At 42.5% G+C, this 27,146-nt stretch overlaps 1 protein-coding gene across 1 annotated transcript in view; it reads right to left on the reverse strand.

Moving 5' to 3' along the window:
• PHLPP1 (PH domain and leucine rich repeat protein phosphatase 1) overlaps positions 1 to 27,146 on the reverse strand; it is a 174,914-nt gene that overhangs the window by 83,590 nt on the left and 64,178 nt on the right. The window contains exon 2 of the mRNA XM_028524403.2: positions 5,597 to 5,793. Coding sequence (XP_028380204.1) covers positions 5,597 to 5,793 — 197 coding nt within the window. The remainder of the gene's footprint in view (positions 1 to 5,596; positions 5,794 to 27,146) is intronic.

Consider the following 27,146-nt stretch of genomic DNA (forward strand, 5'->3'; position numbering starts at 1 on the left):
CTATACCAGCCAGGGCTGAATATTTAAATTAAATTAATTTTTTTAATTTAAGTATAGTTGGTGTATAATCTTACATTGGTTACATCAGTTTCAGGTGTACAATATAGTGATTTGACACTTTGATACCTTACAATGGGATCACCCCACTAATTCTAGTAATCATCTGTCACCTTGTAAACTTAATGAATATATATATATATATATTTTTAATTTTTTAAATTTATTTTTAGAGAGGGAAGGGAGAGAGAATGAGAGAGAGAGAAACATCAATGTGCAGTTACTAGGGTCTGTGGCCTGCAACCCAGGCATGTGCCCTGACTGGGAACTGAACCTGCAATGCTTTGGTTCACAGCCCATGCTCAATCCACTGAGCTATGCCAGCCAGGGTATATTTTTTAAAACTCTCAATATATCAGGCCCACATGGTTTTATAGTTGAGTTCTACCAAAGTTACAAGAAACAAGTCATTCCAAATTTGTGCAAACTCGTCTACCAAATAAAAAAAAATGAAGAAAAACATCCCAACCTATTCTACAAGACCACTACAACCAAAAATAGATCAGAACAGTAAAAGAAAGGAAATGTACAGGCCAATCTCAGTCATGAAGACTTATCCTGAACAAAATGTTCCATTGAAATCCAGTAATATATAGAAAGAAAATATCAAGAACAAGTTGGCCCCTGGCTGGCGTAGCTCAGTGGATTGAGTGTGGGCTGTGAACCGAAGTGTCGCAGGTTCGATTCCCAGTCAGGGTACGTGCATGGGTTGCGAGCCAGGTCCCCAGCGGGGGATGCATGAAAGGCAAACACACATTGACGTTTCTCTCCCTTTATTTCTCCCTCCCTTCCCCTCTCTCTAAAAATAAATAAATAAAATCTTTTTTAAAGAAAAAAAAGAACAAGTTGGTTTTACCTCAGGAAAGGAAAGATGGTTTCACACTGTCCCAGGAACTGTGAAATGACCGATCACATTAACAGGTTAAAGGAGACAACCCTATGGTCACGCCTGCAGTTGCAGAGAAAAACATGCGGGAACGTTCACCACCATCCACCATTCATGGTACAAACTCTTAGCAAACTAGGAACTCCACTAAATCCCTTAAACTGAGAAAGGGTGTTTATCAAACATCTAAGGCAAACTTCAATGTTAAGAAGATACCATTATTAACCATAATAAAATCACTGATTAAACAAGTAACCACTGTTTCTTTTCAATACCATACTAGAGTCCTGGCTATTACAGAAAGATAAAGAAATGTATTAAGGAAGAAATTTAACTGTCATTATTTGAATATGACATGAGTAGCTACACAGTAAACTCCAAAGAATCTACAAACATGAGAACAAATAAGAAAATTGAGCAAGGGGGCCGAATATAAGAGCAATACTCAAAAATAAACTGTATTTCTACACACTACAGAGGAAATGTCATTTAAACTAATCTATATTGATGGAAATCAGGCCTATGGATTTTTGGGGAAGAAGTGAGAGGAAAAGGGTGGGAGGCAAGGGTGCAAAGGAACACAAGAAAACTTTTGGGGGTGACACCTTCCTTATTTTTTTAAGTTTTTTTTTTTAATTTTCATCTGAGAGAGAGGGAGAGAGAGAGAAACATTAATGTGAGAAAGAAACACCAATTGGCCACCTCCTGCACGTGCCCCAAGGGGGGACTCAGTCCACAAGCTGGGCATGTGCCCCGACTGGGAATTGAACCAGCGATCTTCGAGTTATGGGACAACATTCCAACCAATGGAGCCACGCTGGCCAGGGCCAATCCCTATCTTGATTATGGTGGTGGTTTCATGGTTGTGTATAGCTATCAAATTGCAATCTTGGACCTATGCAGTTAGAAAATGTTATCAAAGTGTGCAGTTTACTGTATGTCAATTACGCCTCAATGAAGTTTGGTAAAGACGCACACTTGTACACCGATGTGAGTGTGAAGTGGTGTAATAACCACAGAAAACAGCCTGAAATCACTTTGTAAAAGTAAAGGTGCACCTGCCCTACAGCCCAATTCACTGCACTTCTGAACAGGTGTCCAAGAGCAGGCTCTCTCAAGGAGGCCGCCACAGGAGTTTTGGGTTGAACCGCCGTACGTCATGAAGGGCTGTCTAACACTGTGCCTGACGTTCTACTCTCGGGCCCCTGCTCTGTAAGTGCCAACGGTGTCTCCTTGCAGCAAAAGTACCGGTTTTAACCACACACTCATCTGCGTCTCCATTTCCCAGACGCCCTGCAATGCAGGCGGAGCGGTGTGACTCGTTCTGGCAGAGGGGCCGCGGGCAGGAAGGGCAAGTGTCCCTTCCGCAGCCAAACACACGTGAGTTGGTTAGCGACCCTCCGCTTGCCTCTTCCCTGTCTAAGCAACCGAGGAAGGCCGCATGTTCCAAATGCTGTAATTGGAAGAGAGCAGAGCCTCTGTCAGGCGGGGTCCCTGTACAGTTATGTGACAAAAGAACGCTCCACCAATCCACAATGGACACGTGGCGTGAGGGAGAAATAACTACTAGGCTGAGTTACTGAGATGTGGGGGGTTGTTACTACGGCATGATTTAGCTTACATCAGCGGAGAGCATGCTGACTGTTCAATCACTTGATAAAACGCATGCACATAATACCCCATGCCCCCTCCGGGCACCGCAATCTAGTTGAGGACTACTGTTCCAGGGAAGCTGTTTGCATACTAGGAGGCAAATCAACATAAGACTATTTCAGCAGCATTATTTATAATAATGAAAAACTAGAAGCAACCCAAATGTCCATCAACAGGAAAACTACTGAATAAATTATGGGAATTTAGAACATGTACACAGTGGAACGTCACACAGAAATAAAATCCACATTTAGCAAGCTACATAGACTCTCATTATGAAACATGGTATTGGGTGAAACAATTCACTCACAGAAGACCACACAAAGTATGATACCATTTGTATTCAGATCAAAAACAGCAGGACGTGTGTATATGATAAAACTTATTTAAGAAGATGATGGACCCCATTCTAGGACAGCGGATACTGGCGGGGCGGGGGTGGGGTGGCAATGGAACAGGTGTAAAGAGAGCACAGGCAACGACACTGGTGCTGGCCCTGCTGTTTCTCCTGACTGCGTAGCAGGTTAACAGTCATTCAATTCATTAGGCATTATGACTTAGCAAAGAGTAAATGAAATACTAATTAAATAAGGTATCTAAAAATCTATTTAAATTCCAAAGAACAAATTAAATCTAATACCATAATTGTACCACGAATAAAAACCTCTCTCTTACACAAATACTTTTTAGCAATTAAGTGTTAAGAGAGCTTTACTTGACTTCGTTTTTGGAATTCCACCATGGAAAATGTAAACAAATGATGGAGTTCAAGTGGTGTGCCAGATCTGATTATCGCAGCAAGTATGTCTAGGTTATGACGAATTTATCTAACACCTCATTACGAGCTCTTCTTTATACACATTTTAAAAATTACATTAAAAAACTCTTCCATTTACTCTAGGTTTTCCCTTTAAGAATACAATGGAATGAAAAAAGGAACAGGCAAACATGAATGGAAACTCAGATTGCAAAGAGCGAATTATTTTTCCTAACTTGGTCAACTGGTTTTTAGGAGACTTAATTTTTCAACACACTCAATTATTTTCAAAGACGTAATGCAAAACAGGTTTTACAAGGTCTGTCCGTGAGAAAAGAAAGCTATTAACTTTCCATTCACTCGGTGGTAGAAGAGCATCCAATAACAGGCCTGGGAAACAGGACAAGGCTCCGGCTCTGAATGAAAATGTTAATTACAACGGGATCTTCTGACCTTATCTGAGCATTCCACTGCTCTCCAGCCTCTGCTTCTCTGAACATAAAAATCTTCACGCCACCCTCTTCACATGTCAACAGATCTTTCACCCTTCAAAAACTACTACCTCCTTCACCAGAAATTTCCAGTCCCCCCACAAAATGCAGCATTCCTTCCACTGCTCTTCCAGACTACTGTTCTGTACCTCTCTGAGAGCAGATACTGCTATGCCCATCCTTCATCGCTGGAGAGTCAATTACAAGCTATTCAAAGGCAGGAACAGTGACTCACCCGCCGTGGTATTTCTGGGACGCCAAGCAAAGTGGCTTCCCTACAGAGGATATTTAATAAATAGTTACGTTAAATGTGCCTATGCAAATCCTTAGCATCATAGAGAGAAGAAAGAGACTGTTGACTTAACAGGGCATCCAACATTAAATACTCGTTTTTAATGATGAGCTACGGGAGTAATGCCATTGACTAAATTTTCAGTAATCTATCCAAAGGACAAAATCTTCAGTAACAAAATACCATTAATTCTTCAATGTTCAGACAAAAGTTAAGCAGCAGTGGTTTCAAACTGGAAGACTAAAATGCATCTAAACATACCTTGCAGCCTGGCCACAATGTATTTTTTAAAATGATCAAGTATTAGTCTTCTTAGAACTGAAATGTGTAAGGCTCAAGGAAATAAAAACCGACACGGGCTACTTACTCACAAGAAAAAACTAGTTTAAAATTATGAATGAAGAATGAACTTGCTAAATGGCAGGGAACAACCTTCCATTTCTTACTGCCCACATCTGGTCTTACCTGCTTAATTTCTAATCCCTGGAACGAGCAAATCAAATTTTACCAACCAAAAAAAGTTCACTTTAACAAAAGATTGTTTCTTATTTTTCCTCTGTTTATATTCTCCATATTTTGCCCCCTTTCCCCATGCTCAGTGGCGGGGTAAGGGGGTGGGGGGAATAGTTAAAACAAAAAGATTTCTTTAATATGCCCCCAATTTCCAAAAATCCATTTCTCCATCCAAATTTACCATTCCATTTACTAACAGATTATCGTATCACTTAAAAATCAGGAAATACAAAGACCTATAGTAATGACACCCCTACCAATGTTTGGAATTTATAAATAGATCTGGCAAAAACACTTTCTTAAGCAATCTAGTTCTTTTTATTTTACAAGTGATAGGAATAAAACAGTTAACATGCCCAAAGAAGCGCAGCTGGAAAATGTCAGAAATATCTATCAGCTGTAGCACAGGTTTTCCCCAAATGAGTAACACTTCAGGTCCAACAATTATGATTAGCTGTAGTGATGAACTAACAAGGCTATCCCCGCCAGTCCCTAAGTACAAATACAGAGTTACGGCAAAATGAGGTCAAAGACTCAAGCTGGAGGGTCAAACCCTCAATGAGCATGCTTGCTTGGGATGACCGTAAAGTCACGGACACACACTACAAACCGCCCGCTCAAGACATCAGAAGGTGTCTCCTCGTAAGTAACGACATCGTCTCCAGCCCAGACCACAGCACTGGAATTCCAGTTGCTCTGCCTTCGGTCCTGTAGCTGAGACGCATTACCACTGAGGCGAGGACCACCACGGCCTCATGTGGGCCAACAGGTATTGTTATTATCCACCGCTCCACCATCCAACAAGGTCCACTGGTGGAATCAGCAGGAACCGAGTAAGACCTTTAGACGAGCCAAAACCATCCACCCATTATTACAGACATGGCTCCAGGGAAGCCCCCCTGGTGACACTGGGGGACCCGCCGGTAGCTCGTTCGTTTTAAACTTACTTTCCCACCAATGAGGGGCAGAACGTGCATCTTCCCGGTCAAGCTGTCTTTCACGGAGGACACTATCAGGCAGGTCCCACACAGAATGACTTGGCGTCTGGTCCATCGGTTCACCGGCAACTGCATTTTGCCTTTACGGACATTGTACATTCCTGAGAGCTGAATCCGTTCAGAGCTACCGGTGCTGTGAGGTTTTCCTGGAACAAATGCAAGCAAACATGTTAGTCTTAGAGATACAAGCCTTTTTCTGCTCATCAGCATACCAGATAAAGGACTCGGACAACAGAGAGCCATTAGAGAAACAATCTAATTTGTAATTGAGAGAATCTGAAACAGGAAATAATGCCATTATGGTTAGAACTACCACATCTCTGGACGCGTATTGTAACATTAGGTGAAGAAGAGCTTTTTCCTTCAAAACCCGGGAAAGACTATGTTTAACTCCTCTGTTGTAACCCAGGTTTTATTTTCTTCCATATCCTTCACAATTTAATTTTACCTTTAAAAAAGAGACAACTACAGGTTTTTATGAATGGCGAGAGTTAAAACATACAGACTGAGAGAGCAAAATGACATTCAAGATCTAGCATTCACTGACGCTGACCAGTGTGAATGCAATTAGCTGCTGGTGTCCTTCCTCCAACAGATATTTGATGCACGCAGGGTGTGGCAGAAGCAGTGTGCAGTTGTGAGTACGCGAAACACTGAGTTTATTCTTGTATTGTTATTATTCATGATTGTATTATTTCCCATCTGAATGACCGCCCCCCCCCCCGGCATTTTTGCCCCCCGCCCCGCATTTACTATTAAGGAGACAGTTAAAAACATGAATGACTTCTCTGCCAAGGAAACACTGCTCTACAACCATAAGCTGTGGTGTGCTGTGGTGCTCGGGACGCGTGGCGGGGACAGAGAGACAGAGAGAGGTCCACGGAGACTCACGGGCCAACAGAGCGCCGAGAAAGATCTGAAGAGGCTGCGTTTCCCAGCTGAAAATGCGTTTGGCAGAGTAACACTAGACAAGGCCTGCGAACTGAAGAGGAGAGCTACTGTGATTGCCGTATGATGAAATCATGTCAACAAGGAGAAAAATACTTTCCAGTCCTGGACAGTGAACACATAGCATCAGAGAGTCCTGAAGCCCATGCTCAGAAATAAATGAGGGGTGCGTGTCTGCAAATAGGACCCAAGCCAGAAATATTATATTTATGTGGGGGTTTGCCTAGTTGCCAAGGGCTAACAGAAGAAACAGACTCAAAAGAAATTATGTTCTTATGAATATTAAAATTAACATAAATACCAAGCATTTTGGGTAAATGTCTAATAGCTACTGGAAGAAGGGCAGCACCAAAAATAGGTCTCAAGAAGATCCAGAGAGTGAACCCTCCCAACACATACCTCTGGGCAGAAATGCTAACAAGTACCAAAACCAGCAGGCTTGGATGTAGCTGCTTCTTTCTCCCTGTACATCAGAAATCCTTATGTAATGAGTACCGCACACCACATACTTTTGCTGGGGCCGGGTCAGAATGAAGTGTGACTGGGCTGCCTCCTTGAACCTGGCACCCAGCAACAACCGACCACACAGCTAGCACTCCAGGGGACCCGAGGGCACCACCCAACGCCAATGCTCCCTTCCACAAAGCAGCAGGAAGCCCAGGAGACTTCAAAATAAATGCGACTCGCCCAAGGCTGCCAGTGAAGGCCAGACCACAGTCCCTGACTTGTCCCATTTACAGCCAGCGAGGAAGCTAGCTGCCCGGGCTCCCAGTCTGAGAACTCCTTTCTGCACGACAGAGGCTTTTCCTGCAGGGACGAAGGGGGAGAGAAGAGACTCCGAGGAAAAATGGAAGTAACAGCAAGACCAAAAACAATGGACAATGGGCACTCAGATTGCCAAGATCCAATTTCCATGGCTAACGTTCTATAACAAGGGATCTTATTTAAATATGGACACACACACACACACACACACACACACACACACACTTACATACAGACTAATGTATGAAAAAAAAAAAACACCAGGCATTTTATTCAGCTACATCAGAGAGCAGCTCCAGGAATACTTGTTTGTTAAACTATCCTATTTATTAACCTGTCACACTGTAAGTAATCAGAGACTGAAGCAAAAGACAGCAGGGGCACATGAGGAATAGCCCTTCAATTCTGCAACTCCACAAAAATCCTAGAGAAAGCCCAAGAGCAAATCCCCAGATGGAGTGGGCCAAGGTCGGAAGGGATGTACAAAAGTACAGACACCAGCAGAGGCGGGCTCTTTATAAATGCCGCAGTGAGAAAAACTCCCAAGGGGCCTGAATAGTCCTGGAGACTAATGGTAAGATCAGTGTGTCCTTGGAAAGCCCTAAACATCCCAGTTGGAATCAAATAAATCACTCTTGTTTTGTTCTAACTGAATTTCAACATCCTTGCTGCCTGCCGCCTCCCTGGGTGTTCCGAAGCAGACACACCCTGGGCGCTCTGAGGCTCCGTGTGTACCGGCTGGGATCTGGGGAACATGGGTGAATGAGCACTGCCTACCTACCTGGGCAGTCGCCCAGGTGCACCCTCCTGCGTGGCAGGCTTCCCTCTTCCACGACACGAGGAGTGTCCTGAGCTCTCCCGGCCAATCCTCAAACTTCTCAACTCAGAGGAATTCCAACTGTCCTCGACTCGAGTAAATATTGACAACACCAGAGTGACCGCGGCCTGCCACTGTCAAAGTTGGTTCAGTGGTTGTAACTTTCCCTTTGGCAATGTCACTCTGATTCCCTGCAGGCTTGAGACATTTCTGACATGATCCAGGAAGGAAGACGGACAACAAAAGCAAGTATTTCAAACTTGAGATAGAGAGCTGACCGCAACAGAAGGTGATTTAAAACATGCGCTTTTCTTTCTTACTCGGTTGGCATGTGGTAATTTGATAAGGGCGAACATACATACACCCATAAAACCACTGCTGGAAAACAAGCTCACTGATCATTGTAACAGTTTCCTTGTGCCCCCTGTGACCACTCCCTCCACCCCACCCGGGGCCTCCCATGCTCTGGCAACCGCTGATCTGCTTTTTGCCACTTTTTGTCCACATTGCTCAGTGTGCCAGGAGTCCCCTCTTCTTTTATTGCTGAGCAGTATTCCACTGCATGAATATACCTGTTTATCTAGCTGTGGGTGGATGTTTGGATGGTTTCCTTTTTATTTTTTTTTTTTGCCCATTTCGACCCAGAACATTGGTATACGAGTTCTTACATGAGCATATACTTTTATTTCTCTTGGGTCAACACGCAGAACAGGAAGGGCCGGGTTGCACCATGCTACATACCCATCCCCGGGTCAGGAGAGTTCCGGCTGTTCTTCTCACTCCTTGTCTATACCTCTGGTTGTTCCAGGGCACACCTGGCGGGATCTCATTACAGATTTAACCTGCCTTTCCCTAATGACTGAAACGCTTTGTCCCGGGTATTAATACTCCACTGATCACAGCTGGGTGGGTCAATTTTGTGATTATTTCTGTTCCACTCATCTATTTGTCTATTTTCAACTAGTATCACACTATCCTGATTACTGAATCTTTATAATCAGTCAGGGCAATGCTGGCCTCATAGACTGAGTTAAAATGTTCTTTCCTCTTTACTTTTCTGAAAAGTTTGGGTGAAAGTGGTATTATTTCTTCCCTAAACATTTGCTAGAATACATCAGTAAAGCCACCTGGACCTGGAGGAGTCTTCTTATTTTCTGGGTTTGTATGTGTGTATATGAGAGAGGGAGGAAGAGGGAGAGAGGTTTTAAACTATAATTTCCATTTCTTTACTATAGTTAGGGCTATTCCATGATCTATTTCTTCTTGAGTAAGCTTTGGCAGTTTAACTTTTAAGAAGTTGGTCTATTTTATTTAAATGTCATACAGTTGGCATAAACTTGTTTACACTCTTTCCTTACTATCCTTTTAGTATCTGTAGACTCTATAGTGATGTCACATCTATCACTCCTGAGCTTGGTGATTTGATCCTTCCAACTTTTCTTGGTGAATCTGGTTGAAGGACTACCAATTTTATTAAACTTCTCAAAGAATCAGCTTTTGGTTTCATTCTCTATTTTTTTCTGTTCAGGGTTTCGTTTATTTCTGTTATCTTTACTGCTCCTTTCCCTGATCTTTGGATTAATTTATGCTTATTTTTTCTTTCTTAAGGTGTACACTGAGGTCACCAATTTAAGGGTTTTCTTTTTTACCACTGCAGGCACTAAAGTGCCATGTAAACCTCCTTCTACGTACTGCTTTGGCTGTATCCCACAAATTCTGCTATCTTGTGGTTGCGGGTTCGCCAATCTTCCGTTTTTGCAGTGGACCCGAGTTAGTCTGCAGTGTGGAATCTACTGTTAATTCCACCCAGTGTACTTTTCATCTCTAGAAGTTCAACTGGTGTGCATGTGTGTGACACACATACAGTTACACACACACACACAGTGAAACATAACTGCAATTGCCATTAAATGTCCCTGTCAACTAATCCTATCGCTGGTACCATTTCTGTGTCAGTTTCACTTCACTGAGCCTTCACCTCATTATAGGTCACAGTTTCCTGCCTCTTTGCACACCTGGTGATATTTGTTGGACGCCAGCCATTGTGACTTTTATCTTGTTGAGTGCTGGTTATTTTTATATTTCTATAAATATTATGGCATTTTGTTCTGGGACACAGTGAAGTGAGTTGGAAACAGTTCAGTTCTTAGGAGGTTTGCTTTCTAAGATTGGTCATATAAGAGCAGAGCAGCCTGAAGCCTAGAGCTAGTAGTAATATTAGCAAGCAGTCCCCTGCTGAGTGCTCTGACAGCCTGTAAATCATAAGGCTTCCCGCTGTGGCTGGTAGGATCGTGAACTGTACCTGGCCCTGAGCGAGCTTCAAGGTCTATGCCCTCTGCTCCTTCTCTGTGGTCTGCCTCCCTCCACCCTGGGCAGTTTCTCGCCCCGCCCCCCCCCCCCCCCCCCCCCGCATACACACACGCCCGTGCGTGCACTGATTAGGACTCAGCTGCAGGCCCACAAGGACCCCTCGCACACCTCCAGGACCCGTCTCTCCAGGCAGCTCGTGTCTCCCCAGCACTCTGCTCTGCGCACCCAGGACGCTGAGCCTCTGTGGGCTCCCAGGCTCTGCCTGGGCTCCTCCTCTCTGCAGCCGAGGCCTGGAACGCTCTCCCATCCATGGGTTGGTACATTTGTACCAGGTGGGGGGGGGGTCTTTTAATTTGTTTCCTCTCTCTCAAGGAGTGGTGCACTTGTTGTGGGATTTTGTGTCCTCTACTGCCTGAGGCCCAGGGTCTAAGAGCTGTTTCACATGTTTCATCTGATGCTTAGTAGTTTCGGGTAAACTAGTATAAGCAGTCCCTGTTCCTCCATCTTGGCTGGAACAAGGTGCCATTATTTTTCATCTAACTCAGTTTCTAATACCTACTCTTCAATTATTTTCTTCCTTCCAAGTGCTGGATGTCAACATATTACTATATGCGGAAATTTGGAGAAGCCCGTAGGACCAGTGGACTGGAAGAGCTCAAGGCCCTTGCCCAGAATTGGCTGCCAACTCCAGTACAAGCGTACCTCCTCTCTTCTTTCCCAGTTATGGACGCTAGTGAGATACAAGCACCTGCTAATTTGCCGCCTTAAGTACATTCGTTCCTGAAACAACAGGCCTAGGGTTAGCGCTCCACCCTCTTTCAGAGTCAAGGACAGAAGTTCGTGGTCAGTCTCCCTCTGCGCCCAGAGCTCCCTCTTGACTTCCACATTCATAATTATTAGTCCAAGTAGTTCAGGCTTCTGAGCAATTCACTTCTGGTTGAGTGTTGGTACACTATCTTTCCAAAAAAAAAAAATCATAAATAGAATAATAATGCACAGTTCATATATCTCTGTACCCTGTCACAAATATGAGAACTTCATCCCTAACAGACAGAACTCAGATAACTGCATTGAGTCACTCTAATGGAAAAATCCTGACTGAGAATTTTAAATAAAAGTCTTCTTTGTTGACTCAGGCAGGAGTGGGGCAGATTAACAAATGCTTGACACACTGGTTCTAAAAGTGTGGCCCCAGGGCCAGCAGTACCAGAGTCACCTGCACACTTATCAGAAATGCACATTCTCGGGCCCCGCCCCAGTACTGCTGACTGGCATCTCTGGGGCGCAGCCCAGCCATCTGTTCTAACCAGCCCTGTGTAAACAGGGGGCGGGACCAAAGAACAGAGTTCACCATGAGGCTCTGACAAACACCTCCATCCTTTCAAATAACAGCCTAGGATTTTGCTCATTTCTTCTCTTTTTTCTTCTCTTCTCCTTTCTTCTCTGCTATGACTTAAAGTCTACGCTTAACTATCATTCCACAAGATGAGAGAATTTCAACTTTTGGAGAGGGAAGAAGATTATAGTAAAAAAAATCACTAATTTGAATATACTAACTTAGAATTTTGACCATGAGCTTTTGAAACTGAACTCTACTTCTGTCTCATCTATCAGCAGAAAATATTACTAAATAAATGAATAAACATGATCAGAGTGCTTATATAAGGGAGGCTGCAGTCTGTTCTGCTACAATGTATTAATACCAGTTAGCTCATATGCAACTGTACAGAGTAGAACAATGTCAATATCATATGCATACTGTATTGGTTCACTCTAGGCCAGGGGAACCTGACTAATGGGGGTAGAATTGTGATTTTCCAAAACAAAGGGAAAAGCAAACAGTAAAGGCTCTGTCTTGATGCCCTGAAGCCAGCATTTGCGCCCCTCTTTTTCTGGGCATTTTAATACATCCTAGGGCAGCTCGACCTCCAGCCACACCACGCTGCCTGCGTAGGCGCTCTGAGCTCCCCCCTCAGACTCCCATGATTATTTTTGTTAGCACTACTTTGGGCATAAAGACGCACAGAGTCAGAGTTCTGCCCTACCCCAACTCCATTTTCTCCTAAACCTTTTCAGAATTTTTAGGAACATATATATATAGTAGCAGAAACACCTGTTTTAACGAGAGGACCACTGGGAAAAAACGCAGAAATAAGTACAAATTTGGTTGCTGCCAATTATGTCTTTGCTAAATATACCTAGTGCCGATCATTGCAGCAGTTTAAAAATAGATCCACAAATTCCTTTAAACTCTCTTCCCTTCAAAAGGTGGAGTGTGGTTCCAACCCCCCCCCCCGCCCTGCCCTTGCACACACCGAACGTGGCAGACGGGAGGCAGGTGGAACAAGGCACACAGCTTCCTCCTTGCTCTCTCTAGGATCACTCCCTCTAGGGATGCCAGCTGCCATGTGACCAGGGCATTCTGGGAACCCTGTGAAAAGGCCAGCGAGGTGCGGAGCCGAATCTCACTGCAAACGGCCAGCGAGGGGCAGAGAGAGTCCTTTGTCCGCAGCCCTTTGTCAGCAGCCATGTGAACGAGCCATACCTGATGCAGACCCTCCAGCCCTTGTCAAGCCCAGGGAACCTGGCCCCTAGGACTTCATGACGTCTCCAGCCAGAACTGCCCAGCTAAGCCACTCCTGAATTCCTGATTTAAACTATAAGATAACAAACGTGTGGTGTTTTGAGCCACTAAATGTTGGCACAATAACTAATCCAACTTTATTGTGCTGGTCTCACTTAGTTTTATTCACCAGAACATAGCAAAACATTAAGAACCTACATTTCCCTAACATAATCTGTGAAAGTCTTTACAGGGCTTTGTATAAACTAGTGAGTCTACTGTAATCAGAAATAGGCAAAACCAAGAATAAGAACAGCACATTAAGCAATCAAAATTTCCAAAACTTCAGAGAATGAAAACATCCATGATGATAAGGCACCAAACCCCAAGAACATTTGATCGCTACATGCATGTTCGTGACAGAATTCACCACGTCCCTGGAGCTGAACACTGCCGGGACTCAGTGAAAATGCTCAGCTCTCACCTCACCTCTCCCACCTTTGCAGCTTGCGCTGATAAAACTCTAAAGCGTGTTTCTTATTGCATGTAAATCCGTAAATCCTTCTCGACTCCCTCCAGTGACAGAAAGACGGAAGTAAATTACTTGCCGGGGGCTGTTCCCAGAGCTGGCAGGAGGATTTACATGCCCCTGTAACGAGGTCTGCCGGCCTGCGCACTGACCTGGCACCTGGGAATTCTGTCTCAGAGCTGCAGGCTGGCGGAGCTTGCACGGCAAGGCATGCTGGCAGGAGCTTTGAAACGGATTTAAGACTAGTTGCTTTTAGCTAATGGGAATGACAGCCACCTGTGAAATAGATTTGGGAAGGGTTAATTTATGCATCGGATCAAGAAATATGTAGTCAACTGCCCGGCAAATCTTGCTCTTTATTGACAGCTACTCAATTTGATTAGGGTTATTTATATCCCCCGAATTACTGCAGACGCTTATGCCTGAGGAACACCATTCCCTGAACCTGTCTCTAATCTCTAACTGTTTGAATACATACCACTGGAGCTTATAATTTCCCTTATACTATTCATTAAAACAATACCTGGAAAATGTGAGCTGCCCCTTCCTGCTCTTTCAGATTTTTAAACACAGGGCCAAAGTAATTTAAAAGGGAAAAAAGGATCAACCAAAACAATATACTATGGCTAACAGTTTTAGCAATAAAAATATTGCTAATGTAACTAATATAAACTACAGTAAAATTAGCCATGAACTTAACAAATCTGAAAAATCACAGTAATGAAGATGATAACCACGACTGGACATCGTGTGTTAATATGTAGCAAACCATAATAAATTAAAATGCTTAAAGAAAATGCTAAATAAAGACCAGTGAAGGCAGAGGGCCTCAGCTTTAGCATGTGCCGCGATCACCTGCAAGGCTTTCTAGAACCAGACTCAGGGTTCCCCATCCAGAGTTTCTGAATTGGTAATTCCAGGGGGTGGGGGGTGGGGGGACGACGACGGAGATTCTGCTAGGGCTGCAGGTCTGAGGACCACAATTTGAGACCCTCTGAGTTACAGCATTAGATTAACAACGTCTTTTTGACCTGATGGACCATCAGCATTTGGTTGATGAACCTTGACCAAAGAAGCAAGTGAATCAAGTTGGGGAGAAGAGGAGAGAGGCAAATGGGAATGAACTTGAACTCAAGTTGGCGCTCACTTTTTTTTTCCCTTCCCTTATCTCCTGTCCTGATGAGGAACTAGATTTATTTCTCAGGCATCTTTCAAGTCCCCCCATTCCATCATCAAAACACATTCTTAGTTATCTGAATATATGTTGGTCACATCTCTTCTTGGGATGTGTATTTAGAGAAGTTATTTTTTTTTGAATGTGGGTTTCATTATAATTTTGCAGTCATGAACACCACAACCCATCCCTGCTTTATGAGCTCCTTCAGCTCAGTTCCAGGAGCGATATATAGTTAGCTGTTGTGGCATCACTTATTAATTTCATATTTAGCAAAAAAAAAACCACATTTGAAAAATTTCATCAAATCAGCCGTCACTTGTCAGTGCACCGTCCTCACCATCTGTCGCATCCCACAGATGACAGTCTCGTTTCTCCTGTGCGCCACTTCAGACCGTGCTTTCAGAGCCTTTCCACATCCTCTTGCGTTTTCTTTCTCATTTGATGAGCAGGTTTTTTCTTGGCTAGGAAAATCACTGAAACAGTTTTACGAACTTTCTGTTGTCCTTTCCGCTATAATGGATGGTGGTCGACTTCTGCAGATCCATATAGGTCGGTCTGTTAAACATCTGCCATATTCAACATTCCTCAACCACCTACAACTTCTATTTTCTGGCTGAAAACCATCACTTTGGCAGACCTCAGGACTCTCATAACCTGCCTTCCTGGCTGGCTTTATTTTGTGTACTCCTCCACAAAGAACAGTGTCACAAAGGGCAAGCGTTAATGTGCAGAACACCGGGGAAGAGCTGAATTTCGCTGAAATAACGACACTGGGCTGCAGGCTTCAGGAGTGACTAAATCTCAGCTCTGACAATGCCTGAGGTCCCGAACACCCCTGTGTACTCTAACTGCTCTCAACATAACACACTCGCGAGACTCCTCTAGACAAAAACTGTGACTTGTGTCAGAGGGGATGCCCACCGCTCTGGGTGTGGACATCAGGGTGATGGAGCCAGGCAGCTCCCAAGCTCCAGCTGAGACAAGTTTTCACTGTGAGATGCTTTTGGAAGGAATGTGGTGATGTTCCAGCCGGGCACACACACACACACACTCCTAAGTAAACGGCAAAATAAAAATTCTAAAGTCAAGCATGAATGATTTTTGGATAATCCACACCACTATTTCTCTCTCCTAAGGCACGATTCAAAAATAAACAAACAAACAAACACTACATTTCATTTTCCTTTGCTGTGAAGAACACGTCAGCCAAGATGACTCCAGGTTACAATGTCTATACAGTCACTTAGGACACAATCTGATTCAAAATGCTTTTCCACGGTGGTTCTCTCTTTAACACAGGGTCAGTTTGCCTGCCTCTCTACAGTACATACTGGTAACGTTGAAATGGGACTTTTACTAAACAAGAACAAAGATTTCAGGAGCGAAACAATTTCCTAAAAATGTTACTTCTCACCCATCTCTGCCGCATGAGGATCATGATGTTCAGTTGACAACCCTCTTCCGTTGGAGGCTGATCCCCTCGAAGAGGCCAAGTCTTGATTCAAAACCTCTAACGCTGACCTTAAGGACCATCTTCTACAACCGTCACCTCAGAAGTGTCTACAACTCACCCATTCCAAACAGGTGACTGTCCCCCGACTTATGACGAATCTCTAAAATTAAACTACAAACACTCCCATCTTTAGCCCAGCCCTATGACTTACCATAGGAAACTTCAGGGCCTCCATGTTAACCCTCAGGAGCACACACAAAATCCAGTTCCCACTTAAATTCTTTTCAATTATTATTTTAAATATGGCCCCATTATTCAAAGATTAAAGGGAAAGGGAGTACAAAAATAACAAAATAACCATAATCCTACTTTCTTTGTGGTATTGTTAAGGGTGTGGTGAGTTTTTTCCATTTTTTTTAATTTAAAATTCACTTATATACTTGTAATCACAACATGCACACCACTTTCTATTCTGCTCTCACCTACCCAAGTTATTATCAGACACATTTTTTCAAACTGTCAGTCTTCAATGCTCACGGAACTGGAAATACTCCATGAGCTATCATTTGATCACCCACTTCTCCCCACTATTGACGGCTGTTTCTGAATTCTCATTCTATAAATTGCTAAACCAAAGTGCACAACTTCTTTAACAACTCCTGTTCCCTCTTTAATATTACCAGTTCTTTCTAGCCAGTAGTTCTAAACCAGCTATTAATTAGAGTAAGCCAAAATGAGCACACTTGCACTACTGAACATTCTCCCCAGAGGAATGAGTAACCTTCCCAGACATCCTAAGAACATGTGAAAGGGAAATAAAAAGCACAATAAGCTATATTAGTAGTAAAAATAGACCCACATCCATGACCCATAATGGAAATAGGTTCCACACTGTTGATGCCAGCAGCTTGTCTGAATAAGACACATATATGAAGTCACTACTTTTAAAAAGCTAATGAAAAGAAAATACGGTAAAAAAGTAACAGGAAAAAAAACCCTGTAACTTTTCTGGTGAAAATGCTTGTGCACAGACAAATAGCATTCTCATTTCATCTGGCATTCTATACTGCTTTTCCTTTCTGCCCCCAACCATACAACTACCCAGCCCCCTGCCGCCACTACCCCCACCACACACAAAAAAAAAAGAACAGCTTTCACCAAACGGGACAGGAAGAGGGAGAGAGCTCCTCCGCCCTTAGTCACTGACTGTAACTACAAGCAGGAGCAAAGCGCTTAGCAATGGATAAAAAAAAATTTTTTCCAAACAAGCACAATAAAAATAGCTATACCTGACTACTGTGGATTTTATAGTGCTTGCTGTCGTAAAATATTTCATCAGCCTTTCAGATCTAGGATACCGACTTCAGTCCTGGGTGACCAAACCATTTATCCACAACAAGTAAGCCTTCTGACCTTCAGAGGCTTCCAGCACCCCAAACTCTTCTTCCCGGGCTCTAGAATTCCTCCAAGGGACCCCACGCCTTTGCTTACAGATTCCGGAGGAGGCTCTGCTGGGCACGGCTCTTTCCAAGGTGCAGGTCCCAAGCCCAGCATAATATCTGGAACGGACTTAGCGCTCAACAAGTCTCTGCCACAGAAATAAATGCACTCCAGTATTTGGGCCAAAGAAAACAGCCACTTCTCAACGTTCACAGCAAATTATTAAAACCATACAATCTATAAATACGTGTCTAGAAAAAAAAGAGGGTAAAAGAGAAAAATGTGTGGCTCAAAACAAATTTTCTAGCCTCTAACCACTTTTAGTTTATATTACTAAGTAAAACATGTGTCTAAGATTATCGGCCAAACATTTCAAGCTTCTTTTACAGAAATATAAGGGAAGACTTTTTGGTTGTTGTTAAGGAAAGGAAAGGGGATATTTTCAAAGGACAAATAAAAGTCATTCAGGTGATTTAATTATAGTATGCATACAGTTTTGAGAAAAATAACCTGTCCCTACGTTCATCATAAAGTGTATCAGGAGTATAATTTATATATACATGTAGGTTTACAGTTGTTAATATGGAAACCGTCCACATAAGGAGTACAATAATAAACCTGTTTCACATACGCACAACTGCAAACCTCCCTCTGCCCACCCATACACATGTGCTCACACACGCAGAGCGGCATGACAAAAGAATGAATGAGTGTCAGGGACCCCACCACGAAGAATCGGGAAGGAGGATAAACAGGACTTGTATTCACAACAGAAATAACGTCCATTTATCATTTTTAGTATCCCTGGAAATTAGAGATCAAATATGTCTCCAAAAGTTGCTGACAATAGAAAAAGAACATTTGCCATCTCATTCTTCAGGCTATAAATAAAGTGACAAGAACAAAAATACCCGAGAAACATGAATTTCCAGGTACTGTGGAACCTTGTGTCAGGAATTTAAAAGCCAGCTCCTCGTTTTCACTGTGCTTTAGAAAAGCAATTCGGTGTACTGTACTGGAACATGATCCCATGTCACACTTTTCAATCCTACATTATCAGAGAGAAGTTTTGATTTCAGTAGGGGCACAAATTACACAATGTCATGACTCAAAACAACACAGGGAAGAGGAATGGCTTAGGACACACACGAAAAAACCTAAATCCTATATCCAAAACGATAAAACAAAGGAAGAGCTTCATGACTGCAAAATACAGTGAAGTGATTTTTTCATACGAATGCACCCAATGCTACTTTGCATGTAACAGCACATACTATATACGCTACTTTGGAAGAGAGGGGCATGTTCAACCACCCTGCTTCTTCCTCCCGGTCATGCACAACCCAGTTCTCATCCTCTCTTGGAATCCAGCTGGAGCCGTGCCACCGGTTCTGTCCAACAAAACGTGGGCAGAGATGCATATGCCACTTCCACATGCCCACCCCACACGTGCTCTTCCACAGGCCCCTCCGCTGCTGACCAGCTGGACGCAGATGGCCCAGGAGAACTCTCTGAGGATGCGCAAGGGGGATGGTGAGCCAGAGAGAGAAGGAGCCCAGGTTCCTGAGTCACTTGGAAAGGAGCTGCCCGGCTTGACCATGAGAACAAAAGACACTTGTGTTATGTGTAACAATGCCGTGGTTGGTTGTTGCAGTCGCTAAAATTTCCCCCACACAGTTGTATTCACATCCAAATATCACCCTAACTGGAACTGAAACAAAATATCCTATCCTGTGAGCAAACTCCTACAACTGGGAACACCATAGGTACGCAGAAGTAGGGTGCCAAATTTCCTATCCTCCCTCTGACATACACAAAGGAAAAAGGCCGTGATGGGTCCTGCCCTCTGTCACAAGGGAGGGGGCACTTCTTACAGATCTGTACTGGCAGCCAGTTCTTGAGAAGAGTGACTCTGAGCAGCAGTTTGAAAAGCAGACAGAGTGGCTCTGAGAGTCGCATACAAGACCCTTCTTTTACTGAAAATCAGTCTTGGAATCGTCAACTATCTGTTTAGCTGCCCTGTCTGCCGTAGTGAACTACAACAAGTTGGGTAGCTTAAAGAGACAGAAATTTATTTTCTCAGAATCAAGGTGTCAGTCCAGTAGATTCCTTCTGGAAGCTCTGAGCAGACGCAAGCCACCCCACACCTTGCTCCTACCTTCTAGTGGTTATAGGCAGTCCTTTTGGCAGCATAATTCGAATCTTTGCCTGTCTTCACATCGAGTTCTTAGTAGGTGTCCCTCTGTGTTTTGTAAGAACCTCACCCCAACCAATTACATCTGCAAAGATCCTGAGATCACATTTAGGTTCTGGGTGGAAAAGAATTTTGGGGGTGACACCCACCTCACTTTTGATCTCTGATCTAAACAAGTCTAACTTTCTCTAGTCTTACAATTTTTTTAAGATTTGCTAATGGCACATTTAATGGTACTACCTTTGTTCAGTATTGCCATAATGTATTTCCAGTACAATGCAATGAGTATATTATGTTTACAATAAAACTTAATCATGAAGTATCAGCGTGATAATATCAAACAAGTCTTATTAGCACAGCTCTAAAAAGATTGCTAGGTACAATATGACATTTTGACTTCTAAATGTACAATATGACATTTGACTTCTAAATGTTAAAGGCCAATGCCCTAGCAGACAAAAGTACCATGTCTCTAAACAGTGTCTCTGGAAATTCACACGACTACAGATACATGAAGCACTCGGTCATTTTGGGTCGGTGGCAGGGCGACGACCTGACGACAGCCCAGCAGTCGGCACGTTAGTAACCCCAGCCAGTGCTAGAACTTCGCTTCTAAGTTAAACAAACCTCGGTGTTGACTTAACCATCCTCAAGAGAAACCATCCACATTGGAAGAGGACTGAAAAAACCATGACGATGAGCCCTGCAGACCATCACAGCCTTACATATTTTTCCTGACAACTTTACATGTTTTTGCTACCTACTCACAACTCCCAGTAAAATTACCCTGCACGAATTAAACAAGCCCCAGGGAGGAAGAACTGCAAGGCCCAAGCACGTACAACCAATTTGCACACCAGCTGTGAAACAGTGAACGGAACATACTTATTTAGCATACACATTCATTATTATTAACCTATCTTTTATTAGTTCAAAAGCAAAACTTGTACCATTCACCTTTGTATGCTCAGAGGACCTGGACCAATGACAAATACACTCAGCAGGCATTCAATAAAGTCTAAACAAATCAACGGAAGTAACTGGAGATAACAAAGTAAAAACCACTTCTAGGGGTGAGAAAAACTCAATTTACGTGTGCTATGTTCTAACAATAAGTTAGATATTTTAAGAGCTGCCTCAATTACCTAAAATATAAAGGCAATATAAAGTGAAGAATAGGTTAGAAAGAAGTGTAGATGTACAACGAAGTCTATTATATAACTTGTCCTTCACACACACAAAATTTTCAATTTACAACTTTTTGTATTTTTAGGAGCACAGAAAAACTAGTTATGAACACAAAATTATATACCACAGTGACTAAAGACAAGCATGAAACTTTTCAAGAAACTACGAATAGGACAAAATTCATCCATCATGATGAACACCAAAAACCCTGTCGTTTTCCACATTTATCGCTATTGACGATAACAGGCTCCTTGAGGGTGGCATTAACAACTTCTTAGCCCTGTGACTAGCTTTCCATTTCTCTTACCCCCGGTTTGGAAGAATGAGTGTTTTCCATTTGCTCAGCTCCTGTTCCTCGGCCTCCGCTTATCTGCTCATCTTCGGGTTTACCTGAGCCCAGGGTTGCAGGCTGAACTGGAGTTAACTTCTCCAACCGACAGAGGACAAAAGGTCGCTCACCTCTGAAAGTGAAAGCGCGCTGCAGCCACCCTAGTGTGTCACTTACACAACACCACCCCGCCTTCCTCCCGCACAGCCGAAGTCGCATTCTGGAACACACCACTGCGTCAGTGCTTCTGAAGGCTCGCATCAGAATAACCCATACGTACAAATGTCTCAGTTCTATTTCGGTTTAGAAACTACGTGAGTGCAATAACGATGGCATCGTCTTGTCCATGCGTCTCCCCGGGAATCATAAGCCTTACACCAAATCTTCAATACATATGATTAAAACTCACCTAAAATTTTAAGCTTGTCCTTTAATTTTATGTCCTCAAGTTTTACAGTAAAAAAAAAATCAGGGGTGGACAAAAGTAGGTTTACAGTTGTTCCTATAGAAAATAATATAATAATTAATAAATAATAAAAATAAACTGTGTTTCATGTACTCACAACCATAAACCTACATAGAACTTCCTAGACAAACTAAGATTATGATTAATAAGGACTGTTCTTCACCATCACTACCACTTATATTTTGCCAATTACTATGTTATAAAGATGTGAATTTCCTTTTCATATGATAACATGGAAAATAATTTTGCAGTTGTATACTATAGTCACTCCTAAATGTTATTAACTTGAAGAAAGAAAACCTGATTAATATATTTATCTTACACTAAAGATTTCATTGTAAAGGGAGGGAGGGCAATATTATTAATAAAAAGGATTTTAAACTAAAAGCTAACAACTTTTGGGTAAGTAACATACTGATTTAAACTAACTCCTGCGGAACTGAGTATTCAAGTTTTTTATTTCTTGGAGTTTCTTCAAACAGCTTCTGACTGCCTTTATCTTATCTCCTCTAGACAACACTTCAACTCATATAATCCCGAACAAATTTATAGGAAAAATAAAACTATATTTAAGAGCTTTAGAGTAAAAGAATATAATCTCATACTAAGATCTGAGGATAAGGCTCTGTTTAGATAAACAGGAAATTATGAATTTCAAAACAGATGTTAAGCTAATCCTCACAGATACCATTTCAACACTGAAAACAGTATTTAGATAGTCTGGCTACAAAAGTACAGTACTCACAATACACTGAAAAATTCTTATTTATCATCTTTTTATTGCCCTAAAACCATCTGCCTTGGAAATGTTATCTGTCCTTTGGAAGAAAGGGGTTTCCTCAAAATCTTATGACCAATATAAATGACCCCCATCAACAGAATCAACTAACCAAATAACGACCTATTCTTTTTTTGTTTTTGTTTTTTTTTAAAGTTTTATTTATTTATTTTTAGAGAGAAGGGAAGGGAGGGAGAAAGAGAGGGAAGGAAGACCAATGTGTGGTTGCCTCTCATGTGTCCCCTACTGGGGACCTGGCCTGCAACCCAGGCATGTGCCCTGACTGGAATCAACCCTGTGACCCTTTGCTTCGCAGGTCCGTGCTCACTCCACTGAGCTACACCAGCCAGGGCTCTAAATACTAACCTATTCTTAAAGTATAATATACTTGCTTACCAGTCCCACTTCTAAAACCATTTTACAACTTATACCTAAAAATGGGGAAAGCAGGGAAAGGGGAAAAAAGTACAAATAATAAATACCAGAAGAAAATAGCATAGAAGGAGTAACTTCCTTTCTGAATCTATCACCAAATCCTTTTTGGAAATAGAAAGGAGTCAGGTAATAGAAATTACTGGTTCTGCCCTGGCTGGTGTAGCTCAGTGGGTTGAGAACTGGCCTGCGAACCAAAGGGTCACTGGTTCAATTCCCAGTCAGGGCACACGCCTGGACTGTGGACCAAGTCCCCAGTGAGGGGTGCGTGAAAGGCAACCACACACTGATGTTTCTCTCCCTCTCTTTCTCCCTCTTTTCCCCTCTCTCTAAAAATAAATAAATAAAGTATTTTATAAATAAATAAATAAGAAATGACTGGTTCTTCTGATAGACTTACATAAACTTCATCTACCAAGTCTCCATTCTTCTATGTATTCAGTAAACAGAGCCAATGATGACCCCAAAGGTAGAGGATATTTCTTGTGTTCAACAAAACAGCTTGACTTCTGAGGGTAGAGACACTACATAAAACTCCTGAGCTTAAGGTTTTGTTTTGTTTTCTCCACAGATGACGGCATGCACAGAAAGATGGCACACAGTAAAAAGATGAAAACATTCACATGTATATATTTTTAAAAGTTATAGAAGAAGACCCAATTATTTTCTTTTTTTTTTTAAATCCTCACTTGAGGATAATATTTTACTGATTTTAGACAAAGGATGGGAGCGGGGAGAGAGAGAAAAAAAAAACATTAATGTGAGAAACACTAATTGCTTGCCTCCCACATGTGCCCAGACCAGGGATCAAACCCGCAATCCAAGTATGTGCTCTGACCAGGGCTCGAACCCACAGCTCTCGGGTGTACTGTACAACACTCCAACTAACCTGGCCAGAGCTGAGATAAAATTACTTTCCATTCAACCAGCATTTAAGTGCTAATTTTACCTAAGATATTGAGCCCTAATTAGGAGATTAGAAATAGTTACTTTAATTCAGCTGCACTTTGTAGTCCATGTCTTGCTATTGTCTACCTATTTACCTGTAGGATGTTCTAGAGCCACAACACTGTAACTGCAATGCTAAGAACACTTTCAGTTATCCAAATTAGCACATCCCTATTCTACCTGGGAGGGAGTAACTCCCACGTGCTCAGGCTCCACTCTTCTTGCCTTCTGTGTAATTTCATCAGCCCCCTTTCCCAACGTGCCCCCTCCAAGACTTGGGTTCTGCCCTCATATGCTTCCTGGGTTGAGATTCAGGTCCTCAGTCCAGCAGACCCATCACTCCCAGTCTCTCCCTGGGCACACAGCCCACCCTCCCATAACCAGTGGTTAGTTTGCCGCTGTTCTCTTCTCTGGGTCTCTCTTCCCATCAACAACGGAGGAACAGGTACCTCACACTCCCCCAGCTCGATTCCCCTGCCGTTCCTTGCCTCTGGATGCTAGCACCCACCCTGGAAGGAAGGAAGGAAGGAAGGAAGGAAGGGAGGGAAATGAGGAAAAAGGAAGGTGAAAAGGAAAAGAAGAAGTGGAGAGGGGGAGAGAGGAAATAACAACAGAAAAGACACAAACATAAAGCACACCAACACACAGAAAACAGTGCTCCTGGAGACTAGGAATCATAGGAATCAAAGGCAGTGCACGTGAACGTGAGTGTGATATGAAGGTAAACAGAAAAGATGGAATATGCAAAAAGCCAAGGAACAGGTGAGAAAATGTGTTAAAATCATGAAGGAAGGCAAACACCTAGGACTTGGTGGGAAAGAAGGGGAAGTACGGACGTAAGAATGAATGGGATGTTCCCACACGTAGTGGGACCAGATGCTGGCACCACAGCCCTGCCTTTAGGAACCGTGCAACTTGGGGCGGACCCCTTCTCCACTCTCTAATGACAGAATTTCTGGTGCTGTTCTGCTTTGTTTTCATGTTTTGGCCAATGCTGTATTCACAGCACCTAGAACAATGGCTGGCCCACAGCATAAACGCAAAACATAGTTACTGAATAGATGAATGAATGGACTTAACCTCTCTGTGACTCAATTTCCTTAACTATAAAAATGAAGATTACATCAAAGCAGATTGTTGTGAGAATGAAGTAAGACGCATGTAAAGCACTGAGAACAATGTTGGGTAACACGGGAAGCATCCGATAAAGTGAGCTTTTCACTACACAGAAGCCACAATAACAAAAGATTATTTGAGCACACCTCTAGAGAATACTCTTCTCATTGGTCTACTACATTAAGCAAAATTAGCAATAACGTAATTTTTTAATATTTTACAGGGTATAGTGCTGTCAATTTTAAAAATCAGGATATAAAGCTCACATAAATATTCTGAAATTTACTAAGCTATTAGGCCTAGTAAATATGATCACCACTGACACAAACAGTAAGACTTCATTTCACTGTTTTAAAAAAGTAAGAGCTACAACATAACCCTTTAGGCTCATTCAGCAGTGTCACAACAGACGGCACAAGTCGGCTGGCCACAAAGACCTGGGGCCCCAGTTTTAAGGTAAAGGAAGTGCTGGCACACTCACTCAAGCAGCTGATCTCAAATACTAAATTATCCAAGTACTTTGTAATTCCTTTTTGATGCACTGGTCTCACTTGTCCAAAGGAGTCATTTCAGTAGTGAAACTACCATGTTTTATATGTTGTATAAAAACAGGTTTTTAAAAATTTAATCTTTATTGTATTTTTTCCATTACCATTTTGTTTCCTTATATCTCCCTCCCCTCAACAATCACCTCACTGTTGTCCATGTCCATGAGTCCTTTTTCGTTTTTGCTCGATCTCTCTACCCACAAACCTCCCCCCAACCAGCTGTCATCCTGCTCTTTGCCTATGAGTCTGTCCCCATTTTCCTTGTTAGTTCAGTTCATTCATTAGACTCCACAGGTGAGTAAAATCACATGGTATTTGTCTTTCTCTGACTGGCTTATTTCACTTAGTATAATGTTCTCAGGTCGATCCATATTGTCTCAAACAGTAAAAGTTTCTTCTTTTTTATAGCCAAGTAGTATTCCACTGTGTAAAGGCCCCACAGTCGTTTTATCCACTCACCTACTGATGGACCCCTGGGTGCTTCCATTCCTTGGCCATTGTAAATAACACTGCAGTGAGCATAGAGGTGCTTATGTTCTCCTGAATTAGTGTTTTGGGTTCCTCTCGATATATTCCCAGAAGTGGGACAGCTAGGTCGAAAGGGAGACCTATTTTTAATTTTTGGAGGTATCTCCATACTGACTTCCACCATGGCTGCACCAATCTGCATTCCCACCAACAGTGCAAAAGGGTTCCCCTTTCTCCACATCCTCACCAGCACTTGTGTGTTGACTTATTGATGACAGCCATTCTGATGGGTGTGAGATGATATCTCACTGTGGTTTTATTTTGTTCAATGCATCTCTTTGGCTCCACACCAAACCTACTGTGTAAAACACATCACACTGGCAAGGCTACAGTTAAGATTAATTGCTCTGGACAATTATATTAGAAATGAGCTTTGATTCAACTCTCTAATTCAGCTTACTGTGCACAAACACCAAGAAGGTCAATTTCCAGTTACGTGAAAATAGACAATAAAACAGAGTTCATAAAATAAACTCCAACTGAATTTCTTCTCTCTTTTGGTACATCTACTACCACCACACGTGACGAGAGATTCTTACGCCTAAGGACCGATGCTATTTGTGTTTACAAAGACTCACTAGTAAGTCAGGCAAAGGATGCTGCTACAAAACACGGCTGAGTACCCAATACCTTCAAAGCACTCTAGAAAATACGGCCCTGTATCTCAATCAGTTATTGTTAGGATCATAAGGAAATAAGATGAATTCTCTAAACAATGAAACAAATAATTGCAAGGAAGGCAAATGTCAAAATGGGAGGGTCTTTTACAACAGAGGCCCTTGCCTTTTCTCCTATGCTTCCCCACAAGAATGCCTCATTCTTCAACCACTTTCACGGCACCTCCCCCATAATAATAATTTTAACTGCACATAATGAAAGATGTTACAATGAAAAATGAGAGAGCTTGTATGAATTGCACATGATCAGTCCAGAGGTAAAAAAAAAACAAAAAACGCTGAGGCCACCACTGC

The sequence above is a fragment of the Phyllostomus discolor genome, chromosome 9 (assembly GCF_004126475.2).
Source record: "Phyllostomus discolor isolate MPI-MPIP mPhyDis1 chromosome 9, mPhyDis1.pri.v3, whole genome shotgun sequence".
Lineage (NCBI taxonomy): Eukaryota > Metazoa > Chordata > Mammalia > Chiroptera > Phyllostomidae > Phyllostomus > Phyllostomus discolor.